The 25,209-nt window shown below is 43.7% G+C and overlaps 2 protein-coding genes and 1 pseudogene across 2 annotated transcripts; all 3 read right to left on the bottom strand.

Moving 5' to 3' along the window:
- Positions 1-751: 751 nt before the first annotated feature.
- On the bottom strand, positions 752-15,886 carry DDX47 (DEAD-box helicase 47). Its single transcript, XM_070410667.1, has 12 exons — positions 15,783-15,886; positions 15,095-15,188; positions 12,292-12,480; positions 11,971-12,042; positions 10,977-11,095; positions 10,068-10,139; positions 9,858-9,974; positions 8,480-8,626; positions 7,590-7,727; positions 5,566-5,636; positions 2,665-2,794; positions 752-1,319 (listed from the first exon to the last, which is right to left on the bottom strand). The coding sequence occupies exons 1-12, from the start codon at positions 15,867-15,869 to the stop codon at positions 1,188-1,190; spliced, it is 1,368 nt and encodes a 455-aa protein (XP_070266768.1). The 5' UTR covers positions 15,870-15,886; the 3' UTR covers positions 752-1,187.
- On the bottom strand, positions 14,491-14,606 carry LOC139007953 (U2 spliceosomal RNA; annotated as a pseudogene).
- Positions 15,887-17,106: 1,220 nt separating the features above from the next.
- Positions 17,107-24,078, bottom strand: APOLD1 (apolipoprotein L domain containing 1). The gene is made up of 2 exons (XM_070410668.1): positions 24,061-24,078; positions 17,107-22,415 (listed from the first exon to the last, which is right to left on the bottom strand). The coding sequence occupies exon 2, from the start codon at positions 22,410-22,412 to the stop codon at positions 21,672-21,674; it is 741 nt and encodes a 246-aa protein (XP_070266769.1). The 5' UTR covers positions 22,413-22,415; positions 24,061-24,078; the 3' UTR covers positions 17,107-21,671.
- Positions 24,079-25,209: the final 1,131 nt, after the last annotated feature.

Genomic DNA, 25,209 nt, shown 5'->3' on the forward strand with positions numbered 1-25,209 from the left:
TCAACTCTTACCACTTCTATTTCACAATGCAATCTTAAACCCCAAGGAACATAGCAGTCCAGAAAGAGTTTGTAATGTATTGACTAGTGTACCCAAAACAGTTCATGTCTAACTGGAACCCCAGAACATGTGACCTTATTTGGAAAGAGGGTTTTTGCAGGTAAAAAGTTGATCCTTGAACACAAGAGTTAGTAATTCAACAATCCTTCCCCTGCCCTATGCAGTTGAAAATCTGCATATAATTTTTTTAAAATATATTTTTATTGATTTCAGAAAGGGAGAGGGAGAAATGGAAACATCGATGAGAATCATTGATTGGTTGCCTCCTGCACGCCCCCTACTGGGGATCGAGCCCGCAACCTGGGCATGTGCCCTTGACCTGAATCAAACCCAGAACCCTTCAGTCCGCAGGCCGATGCTCTACCCACTGAGCCAAACTGGCCAGGGCTGCATATAATTTTTGACTCCCCCCAAAAAATAACTAGAGTTGCCCCTAAGTACCCATGAAGGATTAATTCCAGGGCCCCCTGCAGACACCAAAATCTGCAGATGCTCAAATCCCTTATATAAAGTAGCGTAGAACAATGCATACAGTGAGTTTTCCACATCTGCAGATTCCCAACCACGTTTAACTTAAGAACAACCAATGAATTTGCCACGTAACTGCCACTGTTAGTTTCTTACCTATGAGCAAGATCTTCTTAAATCTATAAGTCCTTTAACTTATAAAGGTCTTCAAGAAGTTTCAATCTTTAAAAAATAATATTTAAATTTATTATTTCACATGAGGCCTAACGAAGCACAAGCTGAGATTGCTTATGTATCCTAGGTATCCCCATTCTATAGATGCAGAAGCTTCTTTACAATTCCAGGTCAAGTGCTGCATCATTAGTCCTTGACTTGCAGCTGAGAAAGCAACAGGTCTGTGTGAAGTGACAGAAGGGCACATCCTACTCCTGTCATGAGCAGGAACCAAAGTGGAAGAACAGTAAAACCTGTACAAAATATTCTGCAGTCATGACACTCCAACACATAGAAAGGAGAGTAAGTACTGAAGCAGCTGAGCAGATTCTGGACATAATTCTGACAGATTTCGGTCTGAAGAACTCTACTGCAGGAGGTTTCTTTCTCTTCCTCAATCCCCTTTCACACAACCGAAAGCAGAAATCAAGTCTTTATAAAAGAGACTAACGGCCTTTCCGTTTCTTCATTTTCCCTCCTGCCACCTTGTTCCTGACACCCATAGCACCCTCCGTATCATCATTGTCCCCAGCATCCTCCCGTGTACGTTTCTTCTTTTCTCCATGCTCCCTTAGCTCCTGCAAAACAGAAAGGATAGGACTGAAAATGAACCACTGCCACTGAAGATTAACACATCCTGGTCTCTCCTCCATAAAAACCAAACAATGAGTAACTTCCTAAAGTTTCACATTAGCAAGGAAATAAGACCAAAATCCCAATATACAAAAATGTTAACCTTATTAACAATCAAAGATACAAACAATAAGCTATTATTTTCATATGGCAGACTAGCAAAGATTTTAGAGAATGGTAATATCTAGTATTAGTTAAAATGTGAGGACATTCACATATACTTTCACTGACAGTGTAAACTGCTATAGCTTTTCTACAGGGCAATGAAGCATTCCATGTGAATTCAAATTTTAACTGTATACTCCTCAGCCCAACTGTTCTAAGGATTATTCTAAGGAAACAAGAAAAGTACGTAAAACTGTACATATAGGATGTCAACTGTGCTAGTTAAGATACAAAAAATTACAAAAAGCCTAAATACATATCAATGTAAATCATGTTACATATGCATAACAATTTTTTGCAGCCATGAAGAAATGATCACATGGATCTAATTTGCTGAAATCAAAAAATATCAATCATATACAATTAGATAAAGTCTAATTATGGCTAAGAAAAGAAAAATAGCCAACGGTTACCTATGGTTCTCTGTGGGGGGTGGCTTATACGTTCCATTTACTATTTGAATCCTTTCTGTATTTTTCTGAATTTCCCCCTCCCAATGCACATGTAAACAAAAATATCAAACAAAGAATTCTATTTTGAAAGAAAAATAAAACCAAGTGCACACTTCAGCTACTCCGAGGCACCCCATGGGCGAAGTTCCTCTGTCCCTCAGACTAGAATTCCAGGGAGCAGATGACACTTGCAAGGATTCTCCTTTAGAATCTTCTCATCTCCACTGCTACTGTTACTGCTACTACTGGCAACTATGCATTTTATATTAGCTTACCTGGTGCTCACAGAACCCTGTAAGGTATTCAAGGTAAGCATTACTCCCTAAATTAGGATAGGAACCGCTTGGTGAGGAACTGCTTCTGAGAAATCAGTCACAACTGGGACATCTGATCTCAAGTTCTAAGGCTTTCCTGCCATATGTGAAACATGAACAGTGGCTGAGAATGTGGTCACTGTGGTCAGACTGAGTCTGAATCCTGATTCAACCACTTAGTTGCATGGTCTAATGATCGACCTACCATCTCTAAGCTTTAGCATGCTTAGAAATGCATTTATTCTTAAATTCAGAATACATTACCCAGCTCCTGCATTTTACTATGAGGACTAATACAATATCTAGCACATAGTTAATATCATTTGCAAAGAAATTGGTAAAAAAAATAAGTTGCATACCATTCGGGCAAACCTTTGGGCTTCAGTCACACGTTCTGTCAGCATCATAACCTCGTCATCCTGTGTTGGAAAGACAGGCAGTTTCTTCCCAATTAAGTGTTCTATGCGCTGGAAGAGTTCCACATCATACCTGAGAAAGAAACATTGGCATGGCTTTGGTGGACGGACAATGCAAACGTCAGCCCCTTCCAAAATATGTATTACATTATATGATGCAACAGGAGCCAGTGTTAAACAATACTGAATCTACTGTTCCTTTTCAGAATACTAACTAAATGCAATATTCTGTGCATAGCCCATTAGAAAAATCCCCCAATACAGTCTTTACTCCCAGAAAAGCACTGGGTTCATAAAATTTTTCCTTTAAAAAGAAAATCAGAAATAGTTATTCTAATTCTGTGAGTTGAGGGGAGGTCAGTGCTCTCTGGCTCTAGCAGTTAAAGATCGGTTTAGCTCAGTGGATAGAGCATCAGCCTGCAGACCGAAAGGTCCCAGGTTCGATTCCGGTCAAGGGCATGTACCTGGGTTGTGGGCACATCCCTAGTAGGAGGTGTGCAGCAGGCAGCTGATCAATGTTACTCTCTCATCGATGTTTCTAACTCTCTATCCCTCTCCCTTCCTCTCTGTAAAAAATCAATAAAATATATTAAAAACATTAAACTTGGGGAGAAACCAAGATGGCGGCATAGGTAAACACCGGAGTTTGCTGCCTCGAACAACCACTTTAAAAATACAACTAAAAGACGGAACGGACATCACCCAGAACCACAGGAAGGCTGGCTGAGGAGAGACTCTTCAACTAGAAGGAAAAACAACAGCATTACGAGGCCCAGAGGAGGCGCAGTGTGGAAAATTTAAAGGTACGGTGGTGCGGCGGTGCGCACGCAAAGCGGGCTGGTGGCTGAGGGCGCGGTTGTCGTTTTCAATCAGGAGTGAGTCTCAGACTCTGGGCTACAGATCCGGGCGAGTCTCTAGGGACCCAGACTCAAACGGGAGAAGCGGGACTGTCTGGCTACGGTCCCTCCGAGGTTTGCAGCGGTTGTGGGGACAGAGAGGCAGAGCCCCTGGGGACGGACTGAGAGCAGCCATAGCTGCTCCCTCCCCCCGCCCTGTTGAGCCCGCCCCGCCCAGGCCCTGCGCAGAGCCATTTGCCAATCGCCTCAGGCAAAGGCTGGATTAGCGCCTCCCCAGAGGACTGAAGTTTTCCACACAGCTGATTCCAACAGCCAGTCGGCCTGGTGATCAAATCCCTCTAGTGCTAACTACAACAATTAAGGCTTGGCTAGAACAAGACTGCGCACAAAGACCACAAGGGGGTGCACCAAGAAAGCATAAAAGATGCGGAGACAAAAAAACATGACAGAAATGGAGGATATGGAGCTAAGAATCGCAATTTTGAGGGCTTGCTATAAACTTGTGCAGAGCCTCATGAAAACTAATGAGACCCTTGATGCTACGATAAAGAAATTAGAAAGTAAGCATACACGGACTGAAATAAAGAATATTATACCCAATAGCAGACCAGAGGAGCACAAGAATCAAACCAAAGATTTGACAAAAAACACCCAATTGGAAAAGCAAAATGAAAAAAGAATCCGAAAGTGTGAAGATAGTGTAAGGAGCCTCTGGGACAGTTTCAAGCGTACCAACATCAGAATAATAGGGATGCCAGAAGATGAAAGACAGCAAGATATTGAAAACCTATTTCAAGAAATAATGGCAGAAAACTTCCCCCACCTGGTGAAAGAAATGGACTTACAGGTCCAAGAAGCGCAGAGAACCCCAAACAAAAGGAATCCAAAGAGGACCACACCAAGACACATCATAATTAAAATGCCAAGAGCAAAAGACAAAGAGAGAATCTTAAAAGCAGCAAGAGAAAGAGACTCAATTACCTACAAGGGAATACCCATACGACTGTCAGCTGATTTCTCAACAGAAACTTTGCAGGCCAGAAGGGAATGGCAAGAAATATTCAAAGTGCTGAATACCAAGAACCTACAACCAAGATTACTTTATCCAGCAAAGCTATCATTCAGAATTGAAGGTCAGATAAAGAGCTTCACAGATAAGGAAAAGCTAAAGGAGTTCATCACCACTAAACCAGTATTATACGAAATACTGAAAGGTATCCTTTAAGAAGAGGAAGAAGAAAAAGGTAAAGATACAAATTGTGAACAACAAACATGCATCTATCAACAAGTGAATCTAAGAATCAAGTGAATAAATAATCTGATGTACAGAATGAACTGGTGATTATAATGAATCAGGGACATAGAAAGGGAATGGACTGACTATTCTTGGGGGGGTAAGGGGAATGGGAGATTCGGGAAGAGACTGGACAAAAATCGTGCACCTATGGATGAGGACAGTGGGTGGGGAGTGAGGGCAGAGGGTGGGGCGGGAACTGGAAAGAGGGGAGTTATGGGGGTGGGGGGGAAGAGGAACAAATGTAATCTGAACAATAAAAATTTAATAAAAAAAATAAAAATTAAAAAATAAAAAAAATTAAAAAAAAAACCATTAAACTTTTAAAAAAAGAAATAATAGGGTGGTTTTTGTCCTTCTATATACTAAATACTATACTAGCCCTTGTAGACAACATCTCCAATCTCATTAAAACTCCGCAGTATTAACTTTAGGGGCCAGTGAATTCTTTGTTGTGGGGCTTCCTTTGTAGTGTGGGATGCTTAGCAGCATTCCTGGCCTCTACCCACAGGTGGCACTGTGACAAACTGATGTTTTCAGACTTTTCCAAAGGCAGGCATTATTTCCATTTTATGAACGATGAAACTGGAATCAGGGAGGTTAAGTAACTAGTAGAGTCAGGTTCCAAGTCAGTCTACTCCCAAGCTCTGCTTTTTTCTCAACACTGCTCTGCCCCCAACACAATTCACTTACTGTGTGACAAAGGTAATAGACTTTCCGGAGCGCCCAGCTCGAGCTGTTCGACCTACTCGATGGATGTAATCCTGAAACAAAAAGGGTAAATGAATTTGAGTTACATGTAGTATAAATAAAAACTATGCAAGTAAGGTCTTACTGCAAATCTCTGAAAGAAAACATATTCGTATTGGAACATGGAAAATGGATTTAAAATTCTGTTGAGATAAATCTGCATCATCTTTTTATTCTCATAACACAAACTGACCCCATTTTTCCTTTCTTTTATAGAAAGACAAATCTACAAAGCATATCTACATGGTCACTAAGCATATTCACATGGTGCAGAGAAAAACAGCATTGGATCTAGAGGCAGACCTGGGTCACAGCTCCTGTTTTACCACCTACCAGCTACACAACTGTCTGTAAATCACATAACCTGTCTGAACCTTGACTTCTTACCTATAAAACAGGAATAGAAGACGTGCCCAAACTCACAGTGATTGTGAAAATCAAATGAGACAGCACCTTGTCTACAGCAGTTAAATATATAGCCAAGAGATACGGGTTGGTCTCAACCAGGGAGGATTTTGTCCTCCCCAGGGAATATTTAGAAAAATCTGAAAACTTATCTGCTTGTCATAGTGTCCAGGAATTCTGCTAAGCATCCTACACTACAAAGGACAGCCCCCACAACAAAGAATTCACTGGCCTCAAATGTTAACAGTGTCCAGCTTGAGAAACCCAATATACACTAAGGACCACAAACTGTCACTTCTAAAAATATGAGACTGACAAAGATCAGCACGCTGCATCTGCCCCTCTGACTGTGATCATTATTTAACACCTCTCTCTGGCTACCTTCATTCACCTTTATTAATAGTGTATTTGCAGGCAGGTGCAAAATGGTAAGAATGAATAAATCAGGAGCTTTCCTAGTTTTTGACACTTAACTAATCATGGACCAAAGAAAGAAAAAGAAAATACAGTAAACATTTCATTAAGAAATATACTCTGGCCCAGCTGTGGAACAGTGGTTGAGCGTCAACCTATGAACCAGGAGGTCACAGTTCAATTCCTGGTCAGGGCACATGCTCGGGTTGCAGGCTCGATGCCCAGTGTGGGGTGTGCAGGAGGCAGCTGATGGATGATTCTCCCGCATCATTGATGTTTCTTTCTTTCTTTCTTTCTTTTTTTTTTTTAATATATTTTATTGATTTTTTTACAGAGAGGAAAGGAGACAGATAGAGAGTTAGAAACATCGATCAGCTGCCTCCTGCACACCTCCCACTGGGGATATGCTGCAACCAAGGCACATGCCCTTGACCGGAATCGAACCTGGGAACTTTCAGGCTGCAGGCCAACACTCTATCCACTGAGCCAAACCGGTTACGGCCATTATTGATGTTTTTTCTCTCTCTTTCCCACTCCTTTCCTCTCTGAAATCAATAAAAATTAAAAAAAAAAAAAAAAATACACTCTCAATACAATGGAATATTATTCAGCCATAAAAAACAAAAGAATTAAATCTTGCCATTTGTGATAACATGGATGAATCCTGAGGGCATTATGCTAAGTGAAATAGTTCAGAGAAAAACAAATACTATATGATCCTAACCTATATGTGAAATCGAAAACAGAAACAAAAAACTGAGCTCATAGACACAGAGAACACATGTGGTGTTGCCACAGGTTGAGGTGGGGTTAGGGGAGTGAAATGGGTAAGGAGATGGGGGGCGGTGTCTACAGGTATAAATTTCCAGCTACGAAATAAAAATGTCTTGGGAATGTAACATTATAGTCTGTAATACTGTAATGCATATTTGAAAGGTGCTAAGAGAATAGATCTTAAAAGTTCTCAAGGAAAAAACTGATTATTATGTGTGGTGACGGCTGTTTACTTGGCTTATTGTAATGATCATTTACAATATATACAAATATCGAACTTTTACCCTGTATACCAGAAACGAATATAATGTTATATGTGAATTACACCTCAATTTCACTTTGGGACTAGAAAGTCAGGTCAGAAAAGGACTCACCTTGGAATGGGTAGGAATGTCAAAGTTGACAACTACATCCACATGAGGAATGTCCAAACCTCGGCTTGCAACATCAGTTGCTAGAAGAATGGAACGAGCCTTTGCCTTAAACTTATTAAGGGATCCTAGGCGCTTGCTCTGAAATGATGAAAAAAAGACATGAAAATAATTTAAGGACAATTAGAATCTAAGACATACCAAATAGACATATTAAATACAAGAGATAAATTTTTTTTAAAATATATTTTATTGATTTTTTTCAGAGAGGAAGGGAGAGAGATAGAGAGTTAGAAACATCGATGAGAGAGAAACATCGATCAGCTGCCTCCTGCACATCTCCTACTGGGGATGTGCCCGCAACCCAGGTACATGCCCTTGACTGGAATCGAACCTGGGACCTTTCAGTCCGCAGGCCTACGCTCTATCCACTGAGCCAAACCGGTTTCGGCAAGAGATAAATTTTTTAAAAGATATTTCCCCCCAAGTCCAGATTGGACTTCACGGGCCAAAAAGAAACATGAAAGCAACAAAAAAAATATTTAAGACTAAGGCTAGAAAATACTAGCATGACATAAGAATTGTTTAACATAATAAATAATTGGGCAATAATTTATTAAAAATTCTTAGAGATCAGAGAATCACTATTACCACAAGGGCTGAATAAATCAACTCAATGGCTTCCATATCAGAAACTACCTATGGAATTAACTAGAACCTCTTGCTTATCCTGAAAGGAGGAAGTAAGCATCCAGAGCAACACGCCAAGTGCATAAAATCAATCCTGGGAAGATGCATTAATGCCATGTGTTGTTACTGTACAAATCTATTGCTATATGGTTTATCTTCCTCATGCCACCTGTTCACCTCCAATGACACCGAGGAATCTTTACCTGACTCATCTGTCCGTGGAGGGGGATGGCAGTGAATCCAAGATTTCGGAGTAGCAAAGCTGTTCTCTGAGTATTGTTACAGGTGCTGCAGAATATCATAAAGGAGTTTCCAGCCAATTCATTTAGAATATAAACCAGGTAGGTATCCTAAATTACAAACAAAAGACAATACATGTAATTGAACCTGGAAGAAACAGTTGGGGTCCTGGGCAAATAAATTCCATAAAGACTAAACTTATACTTGCTTCTCAACTATACAAACCCCTAGCTGCCAGCTTTTCACTCTTTATTTCATTTTTTGTTAATCCAACCCGAGGATATTTTTCCATTGATTTTTCAAGAGAGTGGAAAGAAGGGGGAGAGACAGAGGGAGAGAAACATCAATGTGAGAGAGACATATCAATTGGTTGCCTCCCGCATGCACCCCGACCAGGGCTGGGATGGAGCCTGCAACCAAGGTACATGCCATTGACTGGAATTGAACCTAGGACCCTTCAGTCCTCAGGCCGACACTCTATCCACTGAGCCAAACAGGCCAGGGCTAAAATATATATGTATTTTTAAATACATTTTTATTGATTTCAGAGAGAAAGGGAGGAGAGACGGAAACATCAATGATGGGAGGGAATCATTGACTGGTTGCCTCCTGAATGTTGGACCGAGCCTGCAACCCAGACATGTGCCCCCAACCGGAATTAAACCTGTGACCCTTCAGTCCACAGGCAGACGGCTCTATCCACTAAGCCAAACCAGTTAGGGCTAAAGTATATATTTTTAAAGATTTCCGAGAGGAAGGGAGAGGGAAAGACAGAGAGAAATATCAGTGATGAGAGAGAACCATCGATCTGCTGCCTCCTGCACGCCCCCTACTGAGGCTCGAGCCCTCAACTCGGGCACATGCCCTGACTGGGAATCAAACAATGACCTCCTGGTTCATAGGTCAATGTTCAACCACTGAGCCACACCAGCCAGGTCAGCTTTGCACTCCTTAAACAACATTATCGTCTCTGGGAACTCTGAATTTCATACAGCCTGAGCCAAGCACAAGGAGATCTGTACTCAGCAATCAGAAAAAGTCCTCACATCAAGGCACAACACAGGGTCCCTTGACTACAAAAAAAGCCACATAATCAGCACACAAAAGAAAAAACGACCTCAAGGATGGGGTTGGGAAGGAATTATATCATAATTTCGTTACTGTGGTTTACTTAGTATGTTGTGAATTCGTGGAATGTTTGACTTTATCAGTGATAAACAGAACCACAGCCGGCTCTCTAAAGCAAACAGAAAGAACTCCAATCTGTAGCACAGCTCTTAACTAATCGAGAGTTGACTCATTTTCAGATGCTTTGGAAAGGAAGGAGAGGGAACACTTTACCTTGAATTTAGAGGGAATAAAAATATAATATTGCTGCAATTTCTCAACCGTCTGGTATTTAGAGGAAACAGCACATTTCACAGGATCCTTCAGTGCTGCTCGCTGAAGTTTTTGTACCTAAAAAAAAACCAAATAGTTTTACTATTGTTACTGTTGTTTGCATTAATCAATTCTTATAAAGAAGAAATAAGAAGTCCTAGAAAATTTCACCTTCTTGGTCATGGTAGCAGAGAAGAGAAAAGTTTTCCGATCTCGGGGAATCACTTTGAGAATCTTGTCAACCTAAGGCACAAAGAGGAAAGGGTATCAATACAATATTTTTTTTAAATAAATTTCTTTATTGATTTCCGAGAAGGAGGAGAGGGATAGAGAGATAAAAATATCAATGATGAGAGAGAATCATCGATCAGCTGCCTCCTGCACGCCCCCCACTGGGGATTGAGCCTGAAACCCTGGCATGTGCCCTTGGCCAGAGTCGAACCAGGACCCTTCAGTCCGCAGGCCAACGCTGTATCCACTTAGCCAAACCGGCTAGGGTTCAATACAATATTTAGACTAGACATCTGCAAATATTCTTTGTGAAGGAGACAGAGAATAGAATAACAAACTAAATACAACACTGTGGGGATTTGGGGACTCAAAAATTCAATTCAATCCAGCTAAAATTTACAAAATATTTACTATTTGATACCATACCAAATGCTATTTAAAAAAACAATGTGATTCAGTGAAAAAGAACAATTTAAATTAGTACGTAAGAACTAATCTAAGAGAAAAGTCAAGACTAGGTATTAATCAAGTACATAAGCTATGATGAGTAGGTCATCAAAAAAAAAAAAGCACAGATATTTCAAAGTGTGTGGAAAAGGTCTACATCAAATAAAATGGAAAAAGAAAATCTGGTTTTGATATTCCTCATCTCTGAAATCGGAGTCAACTATACTCTAAAGAGGATGCTGAGGCACTAACAATGGGAAGAGCACCACGAATGAAAAAGGCAGATGTTTAAATCAGCTGATAATGATGCAGTTCTCCCCATACAGCAGGTGTGCAATGAATCAAATTTTGAAACAGGGCACTTGAGATGCTCTAAGAAGAGGAAAGAAATTGGGAGCTCACCTCTGTCTCAAAATCCATATTCAGTATTCGGTCTGCTTCATCCATGACCAAGTATTTGAGAGCTCTTAAGTTGAAACCTTTTGTATTTTCCAAGTGGTCAATCAGTCGACCAGGAGTTGCTACCAAAGAAAGGTTGAGGAGAAAGAGCAATGTTTAAGAACAAGGACAAAAAGGAAGTTACTAAGCCCCTCCTCCACCACCACCCCACTCCTCAATTTCAGAAATGAAAAATTAAATAGGTTTACAAAAATTTGTTCTTCAAAGTCTTTCTGTTAGAGTAAGCAGGCACAAACAGAGCAGCAACGTATGGAATGATACCAGGGCGGAAAGTTCCAGGTGCCAACTATTATAGGCTGGCACCTTGCCCAGGGTGACCTTTCCTCCCCTAGCATGTCATTGGTCATTGGTTTAGACCCCCTTAGAGGAGGAACACGGGGCTGGAGAATAGCCTCCTATGACTCCCGTACAAGAACAGGAGACGAGAATAGGAAAGGCCCTGATAGGTCAGCTTAAAGAAGGAGCTAAGCCCAGCAGTGTGGCTCAGTGGTTGAGCATCAACCTATGAACCAGGAGGTCATGGTTCGATTTCTGGTTCGATTTTGGTCAGGGGACATGCTCAGGTTGAGGGCTGGATCCCCAGTAGGGGGTGTGCAGGAGGCGGCCGATCGATGATTCTTGTCTTTGATGTTTCTATCTCTCCCTCTTCCTTCCTCTCTGAAATCAATAAATATATTTTTAAAAAGGAGCCTTTGACAATACCCCAGGGTAGCTCTCGGAGCAACCCATTCAACTCTTCCTTTTGAGTATACTTTTGCTTTGCTTGCTAAATAAACTGCCTCCTGAGCTAGTTCTTGGCTCTGAATTCCTAGCCGAACTCAAAAACTGAGGTCCACATTCGCCGCTAACATTTCCACACAAGTAAGTAACTCCCAACATTGGTAGATTTTCTCCAATTCATCATTGCCAGTATCTTTTACCTTTGGCAACTACTCACCTATTACTACATGTGGTTTTTTTGCCAGGGCCAGAGACTGGGACATTGAATCAATTCCACCTACAATCACGGCTACAGGAAAAAAATAATAATAATAAAAAACATAGGAAAGAGACCCTTAATTTTTTCCATAGTTCACTGATCACCTTTTAAAGCCAATGCTAGATTTCTACTTAAATTTACAACTTTCCCCAAAGCTAAAATACCAAATCAGCTTTTTGGTCAATAAACTCATGCTAATTATACTTCCTTCCATTCTCCTTTCACACTCATTCTCAACTAGTGAAGGAGCCCTAAGACTCCTTTCCTCTTAGAACTTACCAGTCTGTACTCCAATAGAAGATCCTAGGGCTTCAAACTGCTCTGAAATCTGAAAGGCCAGCTCTCGGGTGGGGGTGAGAACTAAAGCAAACAAACGCTGGGGCGTCTCCAGCAGCGCATTCAGAATGGGCAAAGCAAAGGCCCCTGTTTTTCCAGAGCCGGTTTCCGCCAGCCCAATGATATCACGACCTAGGGGGTAGAAAAAAAGAAAACATCTCACAGCAAAGAGATTTTCTCTGCATTTTTCCACATTCTCTAAAATGACACAATGCTGGGCACAAAGTAAACACTGAATAAATATTTGAGGAATTGGGGGCATAAGAAGGTTGAATAGACAGAAGACATGGTCTCTGCTCTAGATAAGCTCAAAATCCAGGGACGAAATGCACAAATACAGTACAGTATGATAAGGGCTTTAATATAAGCCCCTGCAAAATACAGTGAGAACACAAAGGAAGGAGTAACTTACTGCCCTAAAGAGTCAGGAGAAGCTAAAAGAGGTGATGACTAAATTAAATCTGGAAGTAAGCACCGAAGGAAAGGAAGGGCATTCCCATAGGATGGATGACGAGAGGCTGAAAGCTTTAAAAAACACAGCAGACAGAGTAGGGAGAGTGAGCTGTGCAATGTGCTGGAGCAGACATCTTAGGGGGAAAGGGGAGAAGAATGAGGCTAGAAAGGAAACTCATAAGCCCTGCTAAAGAGTTTTGTTATCTTCCGATAAGTGAGATGATCTGAAGCAGGGAATATCATGACCAATGTTATTCATTAGGCCTGCCTGACGGCACAGGGAGGAGTCAAGGAGCTAACATAACAGTCCAGGTCCCTTCTTCTGAGGGAAGGATGTCATAAGTAATTCCTTAAGACATTACGAGTAAGATTTGGAAAACACCTCCCAAGCCAAACCACCAGAACAGGGCCCAATGGAACGGCTTCCTCTGAGCAATGACCTCCAGTTGTTCCCACTGTTCCTGACTGCGTGACTGCTGAGGTTTCCTTACCTAGACATTAGCCCCCTGAAGTAACCTGAACACGACTCTGTTCTTTACAATCTAAAATGACCCAAACTCCCACAATGGAGAACACACAGGAAAATGAGAGCTCAATTAGGACACCAGGGGAGTTACAAGGCATTGAGAATGGAAACCAGTGAAATTTAGGAAGTTCCAAAAGGAAATGTATTTGACACTCAGGTTTCTGGCATGGGAAACTCAAAGGCCATAAACTGAGATAGGGACTACAGAAAAATTAGTTCCGGTGAGGAAAACAATGACTCTGGTTTGGACATAGGGAACCGGAGGTTCCTACAATAAGCTGAGAGAGAAATATCTAAAAACCAGCTGGGCATACTTGTGTGGGGCTCGGAAGAAAAGTGAGGGTTAGAAATACAGTTCAAAGCACTATTCTCTCTCTAGAGCTAGTTCCATTCTCAACCTGGGACTTGTGGGAGAGGAATAAAGTCAGAGCAAGGGATAAATTTTACGTGTGGATAGATTTATGTGTTTTTTCTGGGAAGAAACTCTTCAATTTTTATTTGATTCTCAAAGGGGCAAGAAACCCCAAGAATGTCCCCCTTCTCCTATGGTAATGTACCTCACTTTCTCTGAGGATCTTAATGAATTTCAGTTAACACTTCTGGGTCTTTCTCCACCCACCCTAGTCCTCTAAAGTTGAGTTTTGGGAATGTAGGAACGGGATTTCACTTCTCCTCTTATTAAAGTTCACCCAGTTAGCTCCAGGCCCACTAGTCATCAGCCACTCTTCTGCAAATCTGATACCCATGTCTTAGAGCAAGAGCTCTCAACACCTCCAGATACTAACAAAGGTTCCAGGGATCCTTGTATAAATCTGCACTTATTATTCATTTCTTTTTTTGTTATTTTTGTTTTGTTTTGTTTGGAGCACTGTTCCCGGAGGTACTGCAATACCGGTCGATGCGTGGAGTGGACGGAGCAACCTCCGATTCCATCTTCCTATTCCAAAAATACATTTTTAAAAAATATATATTTTATTGATTTTTTTACAGAGAGGAAGGGAGCGAGATAGAGAGTTAGAAACATCGATGAGAGAGAAACATCGATCAGCTGCCTCCTGCACATCTCCTACTGGGGATGTGCCCGCAACCCAGGTACATGCCCTTGACCGGAATCGAACCTGGGACCCTTCAGTCCGCAGGCCGACCCTCTATCCACTGAGCCAAACCGGTTTCGGCCCAAAAATACATTTCATATAATGTCCTCGGAGAGAGGACCCATCAGATATTAAACTAAGAACAGATATTGCACTTGATCTTAGCCAAAAGGCAGAGAAGCGAGTCATGATTTCTAACAAGTCTCGTGTTAGTACATTTTAATCCAGTGCTTCCTTGGGTCAGCATCCGCTGCAGACACTAAAACTCCTGATACAAAGTCAGCTCAGCCCTGGCCAGTGTGGCTCAGGTGGCTGGACTGTCATCCAGGGCACCGAAGGGTTGTGGGTTCAATTCCCGTCAGGGCACATACCCACGCTGTAGGTTCGATCCCCGTCGATGTTTCTCTCTCTCTCTCTCTCTCTCTCTCTCTTTCTCTCTGCTTTCCTCTCTCTCTCAACAGAAAATGTAACAGGTGACAATATGTAGTTTCACAGAATAAGTGATTCACAAATCATATTATAAGAAAAAGAAAGTAAAAGTGGAGAAGAACTTTTACAGAAACCAACACGCCACCAAAACTGTGTGTAGTCAGTGAGCATATTTTTATTTCACTTGAAGCAGCAAGGAGCAGTTCTCTGACTGTCCCTGGACACCTGTTTACCGCCAACCTACCTTGTAAGGCCAAAGGAATAGCTTCCACCTGGATTTTGGTGGGCTTCGTCCATCCCAGCTGGTCGCAAGCTTCACACAGCACATCGGTCACACCCTTGGAATAAAAACAAAACACAGACATCAGCACACACTCCCCGCCCCTCATTAAGTGGCTGTCAGAGCCCCGGGCGGGCCGGCGGCACGTGCGCGCATCCCTCACACTCGATCCCAAGGGCACCCGCCCTGCGTCCGCTCGTCCGTCCGCTCGTCCCGCTCCTTCTATAAGTGCTACCGCTCGCCAGGGGCAAAGCCAGGTTCCTGACACGTATTATCCATTTAACCCTCATGATGCCATGAGGCTCTTCCCCAACTCACAGACGTCGAGGAGGCACAGAGGCGTAACAACCCGCTCTGGGGAGAGGCTGGGCCAGAATCCGAACCTGGCTCATCTGACTCCAAAGCCCACAGGTCGCCACATCAACACGGAGAAAGGCGCCAGCGGGGCTCTCACAGCCCGGCCGGCAGCCACCCGCGCCCCCGACAACCAAGCTCAGCGGGTCAGGGAGCGCGCCCGGAACCCGAGCTTCGGGAACTCGGGGGGACGCCTCAGCTAGGCCCCAGCGGCTTGTGTCCACCGCCAGCCGGGATCTGAGGCCACTGGTCTCTGCCTGCGCCTGGCGCCCGCAGTACAGAGAGAAACGGCCCTCACCAGGTCTTTAAATGTTTTCGTTTCCTCCTCCTCCACGGCCGGCTGCGGCGCTTCTGTAGGGGAACCGGCATCCTCGGGCGCCGCCATGCTGTCCGGCGGCTCCGGAAGTGGGGCGGCGGCGCGTGGGATGCTGGGTAATGTAGTTGTAGTTCCCCCGACCGCGTGTTCTGGGCGCCCCCCTGCGGCCTTGCCTGGTTTTGCACCAACGGACCGGAGGGGTGTGGCTTTGCGGAAACCTAGTGGGAAAGTTAGGAATGGATATGAGCGTGGACTTGCGGAACTGAACCCAGTACAGAAGGGGCCCATGACCAGGGCCTCCGATATGCCCTTCAGATCCCCGCCCATTATGCTCCTTACTTTTCTAACCATAGAGTTTTAAACAGGTTGATATCACAGTACTATTTATTATAATTATTATTTCATTTATTTATTAAAACATTTCTTGAGTGCCTACCATATGCTAGGGCTATGTTTTATGCTTAGTGACAATATATGCTTAGTGACAAGGGCAGCGTCCTCTACCCTTGTGGAGAAGACAGATAATAAATAAGTGATCACAGCCCTGGCAGGTTTGGCTCAGTGGATAGAGCGTCAGCCTGAGGACTGAAGGGTCCCGGGTTCGATTCCAGCAAGGACACATGCCTGGGGTTGCAGGCTCGATCCCCAGTAGGGGGTGTGCGGGAGGCAAGGATCAATGATTCTCTCTCATCATTGATGTTTCTATCTCTCTCTCCCTCTCCCTTCTCTGAAACCAAAAAAATATATTTTAAAATAAATAAGTGATCACAGGCATTGTGCTAAGCGAAATAAGCCAGTCAGAGAAAGATAAATATCACATGATCTCATTCATTTGTGGAATATAATGAACAACATAAACTGATGAATATAAACAGATCCAGAGACAGAGAAGCATCGATCAGACTGTCAAACCTCAGAGGGAAGGTGGGGGAGGGTGGGGGTAAGGAGGAGAGATCAACCAAAGGACTTGTATGCATGTATATAAGCCTAACCAACCAATGGACACAGACAACAAGGGGGTGAGGGGGGCAATGGGGCGATAAGGACACATATATAATACCTTAATCAATAAAGAAAAAATATAAATCCTTAAAAAATAAAATACAATAAAAATATATTTAAAAAAATAAGTGATCACAGATTCTTTCAAATTGTGGATTAATTATTAACTGGTTAATAATGCAGATTGGCCATTAACTGGTTAATAGTGCGGATTGGCCCTTAACCGGTTAATAGTGCGGATTGGCCGTTACTGGTTAATAATGCGGATTTTGTAATCCAAAGAAAACACGATAATTTCAAGAGAAACATCAAAAATGCTTTATTCAAAGTAATGTCCATCGCTAGCTACACATTTCCCCCATCTTTCAGGTAATTTGTGGATACCATCCCAATAGAACTTTTCTTGTTTTGAGGCAAACCATTCAGAGACCCAATTTTCCACTTCTTCGTACGTTTTAAAGTGCTGCTCAGAAAGTGCATGTGCCATCACTTGGAACAAGTGGTAATCTGAAGGAGCAAGGTCTGGTGAGTTCAACATCCGCCAAGAAGAAAGGAGTCCAATAAACACCCCACGCTCTCAAATGATACTCTTAGAAGACATCGCCCTAGGAAAGAGTGTGATATACAGGTAGGACAACTGTAAAACCAGCCCACTACTTCAGATCCCCCATCCCTCCTGGGATCCAGGGGTGGAGCACATGACCTAGAATAAGCCAACTGGTGCATGTGTCCCATCCTCTATTACAATGATTGGTTCAACAGTGTGCACAGTATCCTAGTGAGGCTAATCAAGGCCAGCAACACTCAATTCTGGGACTTGTGTTTGAACTATCAGTTAAGTGTGCTTCTCCTCTCTCTCATGCTAGATTTGGTATGCTGATGAGCCTGAAGCTGCCAAGGCCTACCACATGGAACCTAAAGAATGTAGCAAAAATTGTGAAGAGACAGAAAAGAAACAGTAAAATCTAAGATCTGACATCACTCTTTGTCTTATTCCAGACCACAGCAGAATTCCCCAGGGTTTGCCTGGAGCAAAAAGTTAACATCCCCACCTATGTCAACTCAACAAGGAGAGATTTATTGCAATTAACTAAAAGGACACTTGTTAAGACAGGAACACAATGCTACAGCACCAATAGGATCCCAGCATGTGGCTGGCTGTGCAAATAGTCAGGGTCTTGCCAACACAGCCTTTTTTTTTTTGGTTGCACACCCACTAACAGTACAGCATCTGGACCCAGGCATGTTTCCAAGGTGGGGAGACTCGGGCTGGCTGGCACTCAGATAGGGAGACCACCTCCACACAGGAGCTCTTGACTGACTCTAGCAACCACTGCAGGCTCTCTGATTGGATTGCTGGACCCCCTATCCTATGTCCACCTTCCTAACAGAATGTAGGTATATTGGGATACACCAGTTTTGAGCTAAAAATTATTACATTTCCCTTGCACAGTCAAGATCAGTGATTTGCAAGGTGAAATTCTCTAGAGATTTGTGGGGAAATTTTGCCTCCTGGGAAAAACTGCTGGAAGTCTGATTTCTAGGTAATAAGAATATTCCTGTACATGAGTTAACTGCTTTTTAAAAATTGATTTACATGGTTAGATACTGAATATTCTAAATGAAAGTGATTAAATATCTGCCCTTCTCAGTTATTAATTCGTACACAGGCAAACATGAGATTAGGTGATTAATTACAGAGATCAAAACATTTGAGGAATGGACAGTTTATTTCAACTGGGGAAAGAACTAACTTTGCTACAGTGGGGGAAAAACCACAGAATTCAAAAATTGCTGCATTTAACTGAACCCCTCTTTATCTCTGTAGTGTCTTTATCTCCATGTCTCAATTCCCTCTTTCTTTTCACACCAAGGCATTGAATGAGAACTATATCAAGTTGACTGATGGTTTGACATATCTGATTTAAAGTGGCTTCTACACCGCTCTCTCTCTCTCTCTCTTTTTTTCTCCCAGTACACACTTTTGACTTTGACATTTGCCATATTGGAAATGACAGATGCCTTAGGGCAAACGCATCAAAGCAATTAGGATCAGCATGTTTGCGAAGGATTGTTTTTCAATAGAGCAGAATGTAGTTTTGTTGAATCCCCTTTATTGTGAAAGAGAACCATTCAAATGATTGTAAACCACAGAAAATACCAGAAGCACTTAATAAGCCTTTAGTACAAACACGTTTATTTTTCAAACTCGGGACATTTTTCTGGAGTATGCTTGTGATCTAAATACTCCTTTCCCTCCTTCTTGTTGCAACATACCATTTCAATCTGCTTGTTTGTAGCATGTAGGCCATAAGGAAAAGCCTTATTCACATTCCCACAAAAGAAATAAATATTTGTCTCTAGGATCCACTGAACTGAACTTGACTAAATCCTGATAGAGGCTCCAGTCTTTATAACAGGCATGTAGAGGATGGGTAGTCTTTCATTATCAATAAATTCCTATTAAAATAGGTAAGCATTTCATTAAATTATTCAAGTGCATTTGAATAATTATTATTCAAAGTGTTGTTCCAAAGTAGACACTCTTCCTTAGATGTAAAGTGGGCCTAGGAGTTTGATATAGTCAAAATACCCTAATGATAGGAAATGTTTGCTGCTGCTGCTGCTGCCAAAAGTGCCCCATATATTTCTAGGGAACAGCTTAGGCACTAGAAGAATATAATTCAAACTTAAGCATTAATAGAAGATGGAGTTAGGGAGTGGTAGTACCTTTATGACATAGCACAAAATGACAACATGAAGTACATTCTGGTGACCTAAAATGCTAGCATCTGTGCAGGGTAGTCTAGGAAATGGCACCAGTTTAAAAAGAAACCAGTACCAACTTGAAAACAAACCAGGATACACATAGATTGAAATTTATAGGAAAAATTAAAATTTAGAACCACCAACCACCTCGCCCCAGCACTGACATTGTACTTCCTCAGACACACGGCCATCATTGGGAAGCCTGGGAGAAAACGGAACCAATTTGAAGCCTGCTAAATCATTAATCATACAGCCAAGTTTTTGTGTATGTAGCCTCAAAGACTTTTCAACCTATTTTTCAACATTACAGTTGTAGGAATGGAAAGTGAAATTATATTTTCTTTCTTAGAGACAGCTTACAAACTTTTTACAGCCTCCAATGTGAAAATATGACACATCGCCACCATCACACAAGCTATTTTGTTTATAACCCATAAGACAATGTTACAGGACATCAGGCTCCCGAGGTCTAAGTGCTTCCTTCACATGCCTTTAATTGTCTTGCTTTCCCCTGAAAAGTAGTTCAGAACCCAGGGCTAAACAGATTCTCCTTTCAGGTCAAGTGTTATCTGCTGGCAAAGTACCTTCAGGTTAAATATGCCTACATCATTTCCACATCCTGCAAGTCAAGCCTCCATTTTTGAGCTTAAACTCAGCTCTGGGTCTTTCTAGTCAGAACTTCCCACATTTACTTCACGTGGGAAGACTTATTCAAGGAGAACGCACGACCGGCCTCAGAAAGTCAAACTCAACCTCATCTCGTGAAAAGAACCTCAGTAGTCTCCCATTCAATCACTTGCTATTCCTATTATTTCCTAAATGTCATGATTAAATAAAATTAAATGCAAATAATAAAAAGTAAATAAATAAAAAAACTTAAAATAAATTAAAAAATACATGGTCTAGCAGTTTTCAGAGAAGGTAATGAAGATCAATTTCCAATAAATTCACATTCCTTTCTGTACCAGTTTCTACAATGAGTGGGCAACACTGCCCTCTAAAGGGCTTCTTATGTCACAGCCCTTAGCTAACATGATGGCAAGGTGCCCCAAGATGCATTGATCAATGCACACACATTCTTTAACTTCTGGGACACAGTCTGTCCTTGACCTTCAGTTTGAAGACCATGGAGCTCCTAGAGAGGCCCTGAGATTGCGTGAAAGCTCATTGAGGGGATCAGAAACGAACATCTGTTGCAGTGGTTTTCAAACTTTAGTAGGCATCAGAATCACCCAGGGGCTTGTTTAAACGCACCTCCAGAGTTTCCAACTCCATAAGTCAGGGGCTGAGTCCAAGAATTTTCCTTTCTAACAAGTTCCCGGGTGATGCTGATACTGACAATCCAGGGGCTACTCTTAATGAGCCAGACATTGTGCTAGGCACTGTATCGCACATAGGACTCACAACAGAGTAAGGGTTTGGCATCTCTCTTTGACTGACCAGGAAGCCACGTCTCAGAGAGACTAAGTGGCCAAGATCGCACAGTAGTGACAGGGTACGTAAGAAACCCAGGACTATCTAACTCAAAGCCATTGCTCTTTCTGTACACCAGGAAGTCAGTACATGAAGCTGTAAGTCACTTCATCTTCCTTGGCCTCTCTTGCATCCTGAACCCTCCTACACTGTTCAGAGGGAGTCACTTTGCTCTGGATTCTGGAGGTCTTTGTACTCAGAGACTGGAAGAGAGGCTTTAAGCTTGTGTCTCCCCACTAAGGCCATCTGAGAGCCTCCAAGCCAAGCAGAGCTTAGAGAGGGCCCAAAGGATGGCCATGTCTGCACCCTCTCCAGCCTCAGCTCAAACCACCTGGGCAGGGCCAGGGACCACCTAACAACTTAAAACCGAGCGCCCAGTAAAGTGAAGACTGGACGGTTCTGATCAAGGAAAAAACAGTTTTCAGGTCACCTATTCCAGGAGGATCAGAAAATAAGACAGTCCTCCGCAGAATGTCACGGTGACGGGAAGAGAAGGGCTGCGAGGACCCTTCCCCTCCAGCACAGTTTCTTCCCCTCCTTTGCACTCAGCTCCTCACGCAGCTGGGCGTTTCCCGAGGGAGCTAAAATTCCAGAGCATCCCACAGGGGTGCTTTCTGGCCTCGGTCCTTAGGAGAAAGGATGTTCTCTGAAAAACAGCGCCGAGGGCTGGTCGGCAGCGATCTTGAGGTCGTGGCCACGTCTGGACTTGGTGCGGAGCTGGACTCTGGACTCCAGCTGCTCACTGAGTTCGTCCAGAGCCCCCGTGCAGGACTCCAGGCTCTCCGCCAGCTTCTGAATCTTGGCCTTCAGCACGGCCTGGCTCACCCTGGTGGCCCCCTCGGCCCGCCGCGGGAGGGGGAAGCCGCGCGAGCCGAAGAAGACGATGAAGTAGACGGAGTTGTACAGGGCCATGGAGGCGTTCCTCCCGCTCTGCAGCAGCTGGCGGTCCCCGCGGCCCTGCCAGCGGCAGAAGAAGTCGAGGCAGCCCAGCAGCTCGCGCATCTGGTCCTGGCAGGCGGCCGCGATCTCCTGCACCCTGCGCACCTCCCGCGAGTGGCAGAAGATCAGGGAGAGGTCGGACGTGATGGTGACGGCCCCTCCGGCGGTGGCCACCCCCAGCCCCACGGCCGACGCCAGGAGCGAGGCCCCCAGCGTGACCGGGCTGAGCGAGAGCCCCACGAGCGCGGTGACGGCGCCCGCGGCGCTCAGCGAGCTGCCGGCCACGCGGGCCGCCTGGGAGCGTCTGCGCAGGCGCTGGAGGCGCCGGGCCTCCTCGCGCAGGCGCAGCAGCTGGCCGTGCAGCCGGCCGCGGCGGTCGAGCAGCAGCCCCTGGAAGCGCCGCAGCGCCTCGGCGCCCTGCAGCTCCATGCCCTGCGGGGACACAGACACGCATTATTCCAGAGTCTCCCTGGGCGACGGCGGCCCGCCATCGCGGCCTCCACGCGCTAGGGGGCAGTCAGCAAAAGTCAAACCTGGCAGCTACTGCCACGCAAGGGCCAAGGGGTCACTGAATTTAATTTAGTTTTAACTAAGAACCCCCCAAAGAGTGAGACCTGATGAGCTCTACCTAGAATAAGCAGCAAAACCCACATCTTGGGCCCTAGCTCGTTTGGCTCAGTGGATAGAGCGAGCGTCAGCCTGCGGACTGAAGGGTCTCAGTTCCTTAGAACTGTGTCCAGTTCCCAAAGATCAGAGCTGTGACCTGGGGCAGGTCGCCCAAGTTCTCAGGACCTTGAGTCCGCATTTGCAACTAGGGCCAATGCTGTCCTCTGCTCTTCCTCCCAGGGGACGCTGAGGATGGACTTCACTAAGTACTTGTTATGTAAGATGTCAACGCCCTGTGGAGAGGAGGAGCCTTCTAACACCTCAATGCTCGGGCCTCTGCTCTGTTGAGAAGATAATACTTCACAAGCGGGAGGTTGTACCTGCTTACAAAGTCCTTTTGTTACATGAAGACTTGGATCATAAGAGTTGTAACACAGTCCTCTCTCTCTCTCCACCAAAAACTCAAAAATCATATTATCTGTCAAGTGTAAGAAACTAATCTTTCTAAGTTAGATGGTTGCCTGGAGCAACGGTTCTGCTTGTTATTCTTCCAGGCTCTTATCTTAGAATTAAGCCTCAGATGTGGTTTTTGCTGCTTATTCTAGGTAGAGCTCATCAGGTCTCACTCTTTGGTGGATGCTTAGTTAAAACTAAATTAAATTAATACCACTATGTCTCTATTATGAATGCTTCCTTTTAAAAAATAAATAGCGGTTGGCCCGGCTGGTGTGGTTCAGTGGTTGAGCGTCAACCAGGAGGTCACAGTTAGATTCCGCCCATCCAGGGCTCAATCCCGTGTGGGGAGTGCAGGAGGCAGTTGATCAATGATTCTCTCTCATCATTGATGTTTCTATTTCTCTCATTCTCCCTTCCTCTCTGAAATCAATAAATTTATTTTTTTAAATGAATAATGGTTGAATAAAATAGTCACCCAACCCAAATTTTTTGCTTAACAATTCACTGAGGGCAAACCTTGCACCAAATTGAATTGAAGCCAATTACAGATGACTAACAAAGAGACAGAACTCTACACTCTGGGGTAAAAGTACATCCTTGCTAGTTGCCAAAAATTCCCCCCTTCATATCCACTGTACTCATCATTATCAGGAACTTCTTTAAAGTGGCAAATAAGTCACAGAAATGGAGCGTTCCGATCCTGTGAGATAATCAGGACAGAGATGGTTTTTCTCATCCAAAAGATGAGGAAATCGAAACACAGACAGATTCTAGATGCAGCCAGTCCTTCACAGAGCCCAGTCTAGAATCTTGGTCTCCTGACTCTTCCTAGGTCTTAATTTTACTTGTATGCCTCCATAATTCCACCCACCAGTGATAAATTTCCAAGTAAAGACAACTCTTAGCAAAGTGGGAAAAAGTCACTCAAAATATATAATGGACCAGGGATATAAGCCCAGTATTACAAGTCCTATGGCAGTTTTTCAGGTAGTGTCCCTCTAGGCTCCCCACTTACCGTTCACCTCTGGCTACCTCCGGGAAGAGAAATCGGAGACTGTTTCTGGATGAGCATGCTTTATAGTTCCCGAGAGCCAATGGCTGCCCTGGGAAAGCCTTGCCTCACCCTGAGCATTGCCTTTTCCTGTCCTGGCCCCTGCTGCCTTCACCCAGAAGGATATGACATGGTGGAAAATGACCTGCCAGCCTCACAGCACATCCCGTATTTAGGAAGTGAACATTGTGTGTTAGCTTTTCCCCCAAACGCAGGAAAAGAACAGCAGGCTCTTCCCCAACTTGAAACGAGTGTGTCATTCTCCCAGGAGGGTAATATGCTGCCTTTCCTCTCCTGAGAATAGCTAATGACGTTATCTGGGAGGACATCAAACGCACCCCAGGCTGACCAATTATAGTGTTTCTTGAGAGGCCATAATTCCAAAATCATTTTTTTTAAAGGGGGGAAGGCGGGAACTGTTATGTTTGAGATAGCCACTTATAGTCCACTCCTGTATTTTAAAAAGCTATGTGAATCTGAGAGTGGTTGAAAATGTGATCCAATAAGCATGAGGCCTTTAAAAAAAAAAAAACAACCACAAGGCCACACCCGAAGGAAGTGCTGCGTGCAGTTTTGGGCATCTCCAGCTGCGGGGAAGATATTGGAGGTCTCAGAAAGGTCACGCTGCAGGCCAAATGCGTCAGAAAAAATCTGTGGGGTCAGCCTGCACAAGGAGCTAATTATATACTCTCAACAGCAGCAGGGATTCAGCTTCCTGGGTTTGCATTTGAAGTAGCAATTGTAGTCCATGCAATAGTTAAATGAATGGATTCTATCTCCAGGTTAGTGAAGCATGACTCGAAGGGCAGTTGTCTGAATAATTCAGGAGGAAACGGGGAGTACGGCATCTGTGGGTGCTTTCTGCTGGTTGGAGCTCAGCCTGGCAGCCTCTGACCACAGGACCCCTAATGTATTAGCCTTCTTCTAACACTCGCACCTTAAAATAAGGAAGGCCAAATTGGTTTCTCCCTGAGATGATTATCATCTCAACTCTCTAGTTCATCTGGAAAGTCTTAACAGCCATATCTTTCTGGAACACAGTGAACTGTGCCACCTTTATAACTATACTTTGTCTTTATCAACACAACGCCATTTGTTACTACTCACAACCAT

This window comes from Myotis yumanensis, unplaced genomic scaffold, assembly GCF_028538775.1.
Source record: "Myotis yumanensis isolate MYYU_CA2020_CCGP unplaced genomic scaffold, mMyoYum1.0.hap1 SCAF_3, whole genome shotgun sequence".
In the NCBI taxonomy this organism is placed as follows: domain Eukaryota; kingdom Metazoa; phylum Chordata; class Mammalia; order Chiroptera; family Vespertilionidae; genus Myotis; species Myotis yumanensis.

Coding starts and splice junctions, on each gene's coding strand:
- DDX47 (XM_070410667.1), bottom strand. CDS start 15,869: ATGGCGGCGCCCGAGGATGCCGGTTCCCCTACAGAAGCGCCGCAGCCG. Junction 12,481..15,094: donor TATTCCTTTGGCCTTACAAG/GTAGGTTGGCGG, acceptor TCTACCCCCTAG/GTCGTGATATCATTGGGCTG. Junction 1,320..2,664: donor CCCAAAGGTTTGCCCGAATG/GTATGCAACTTA, acceptor TCTGTTTTGCAG/GAGCTAAGGGAGCATGGAGA.
- APOLD1 (XM_070410668.1), bottom strand. CDS start 22,412: ATGGAGCTGCAGGGCGCCGAGGCGCTGCGGCGCTTCCAGGGGCTGCTG.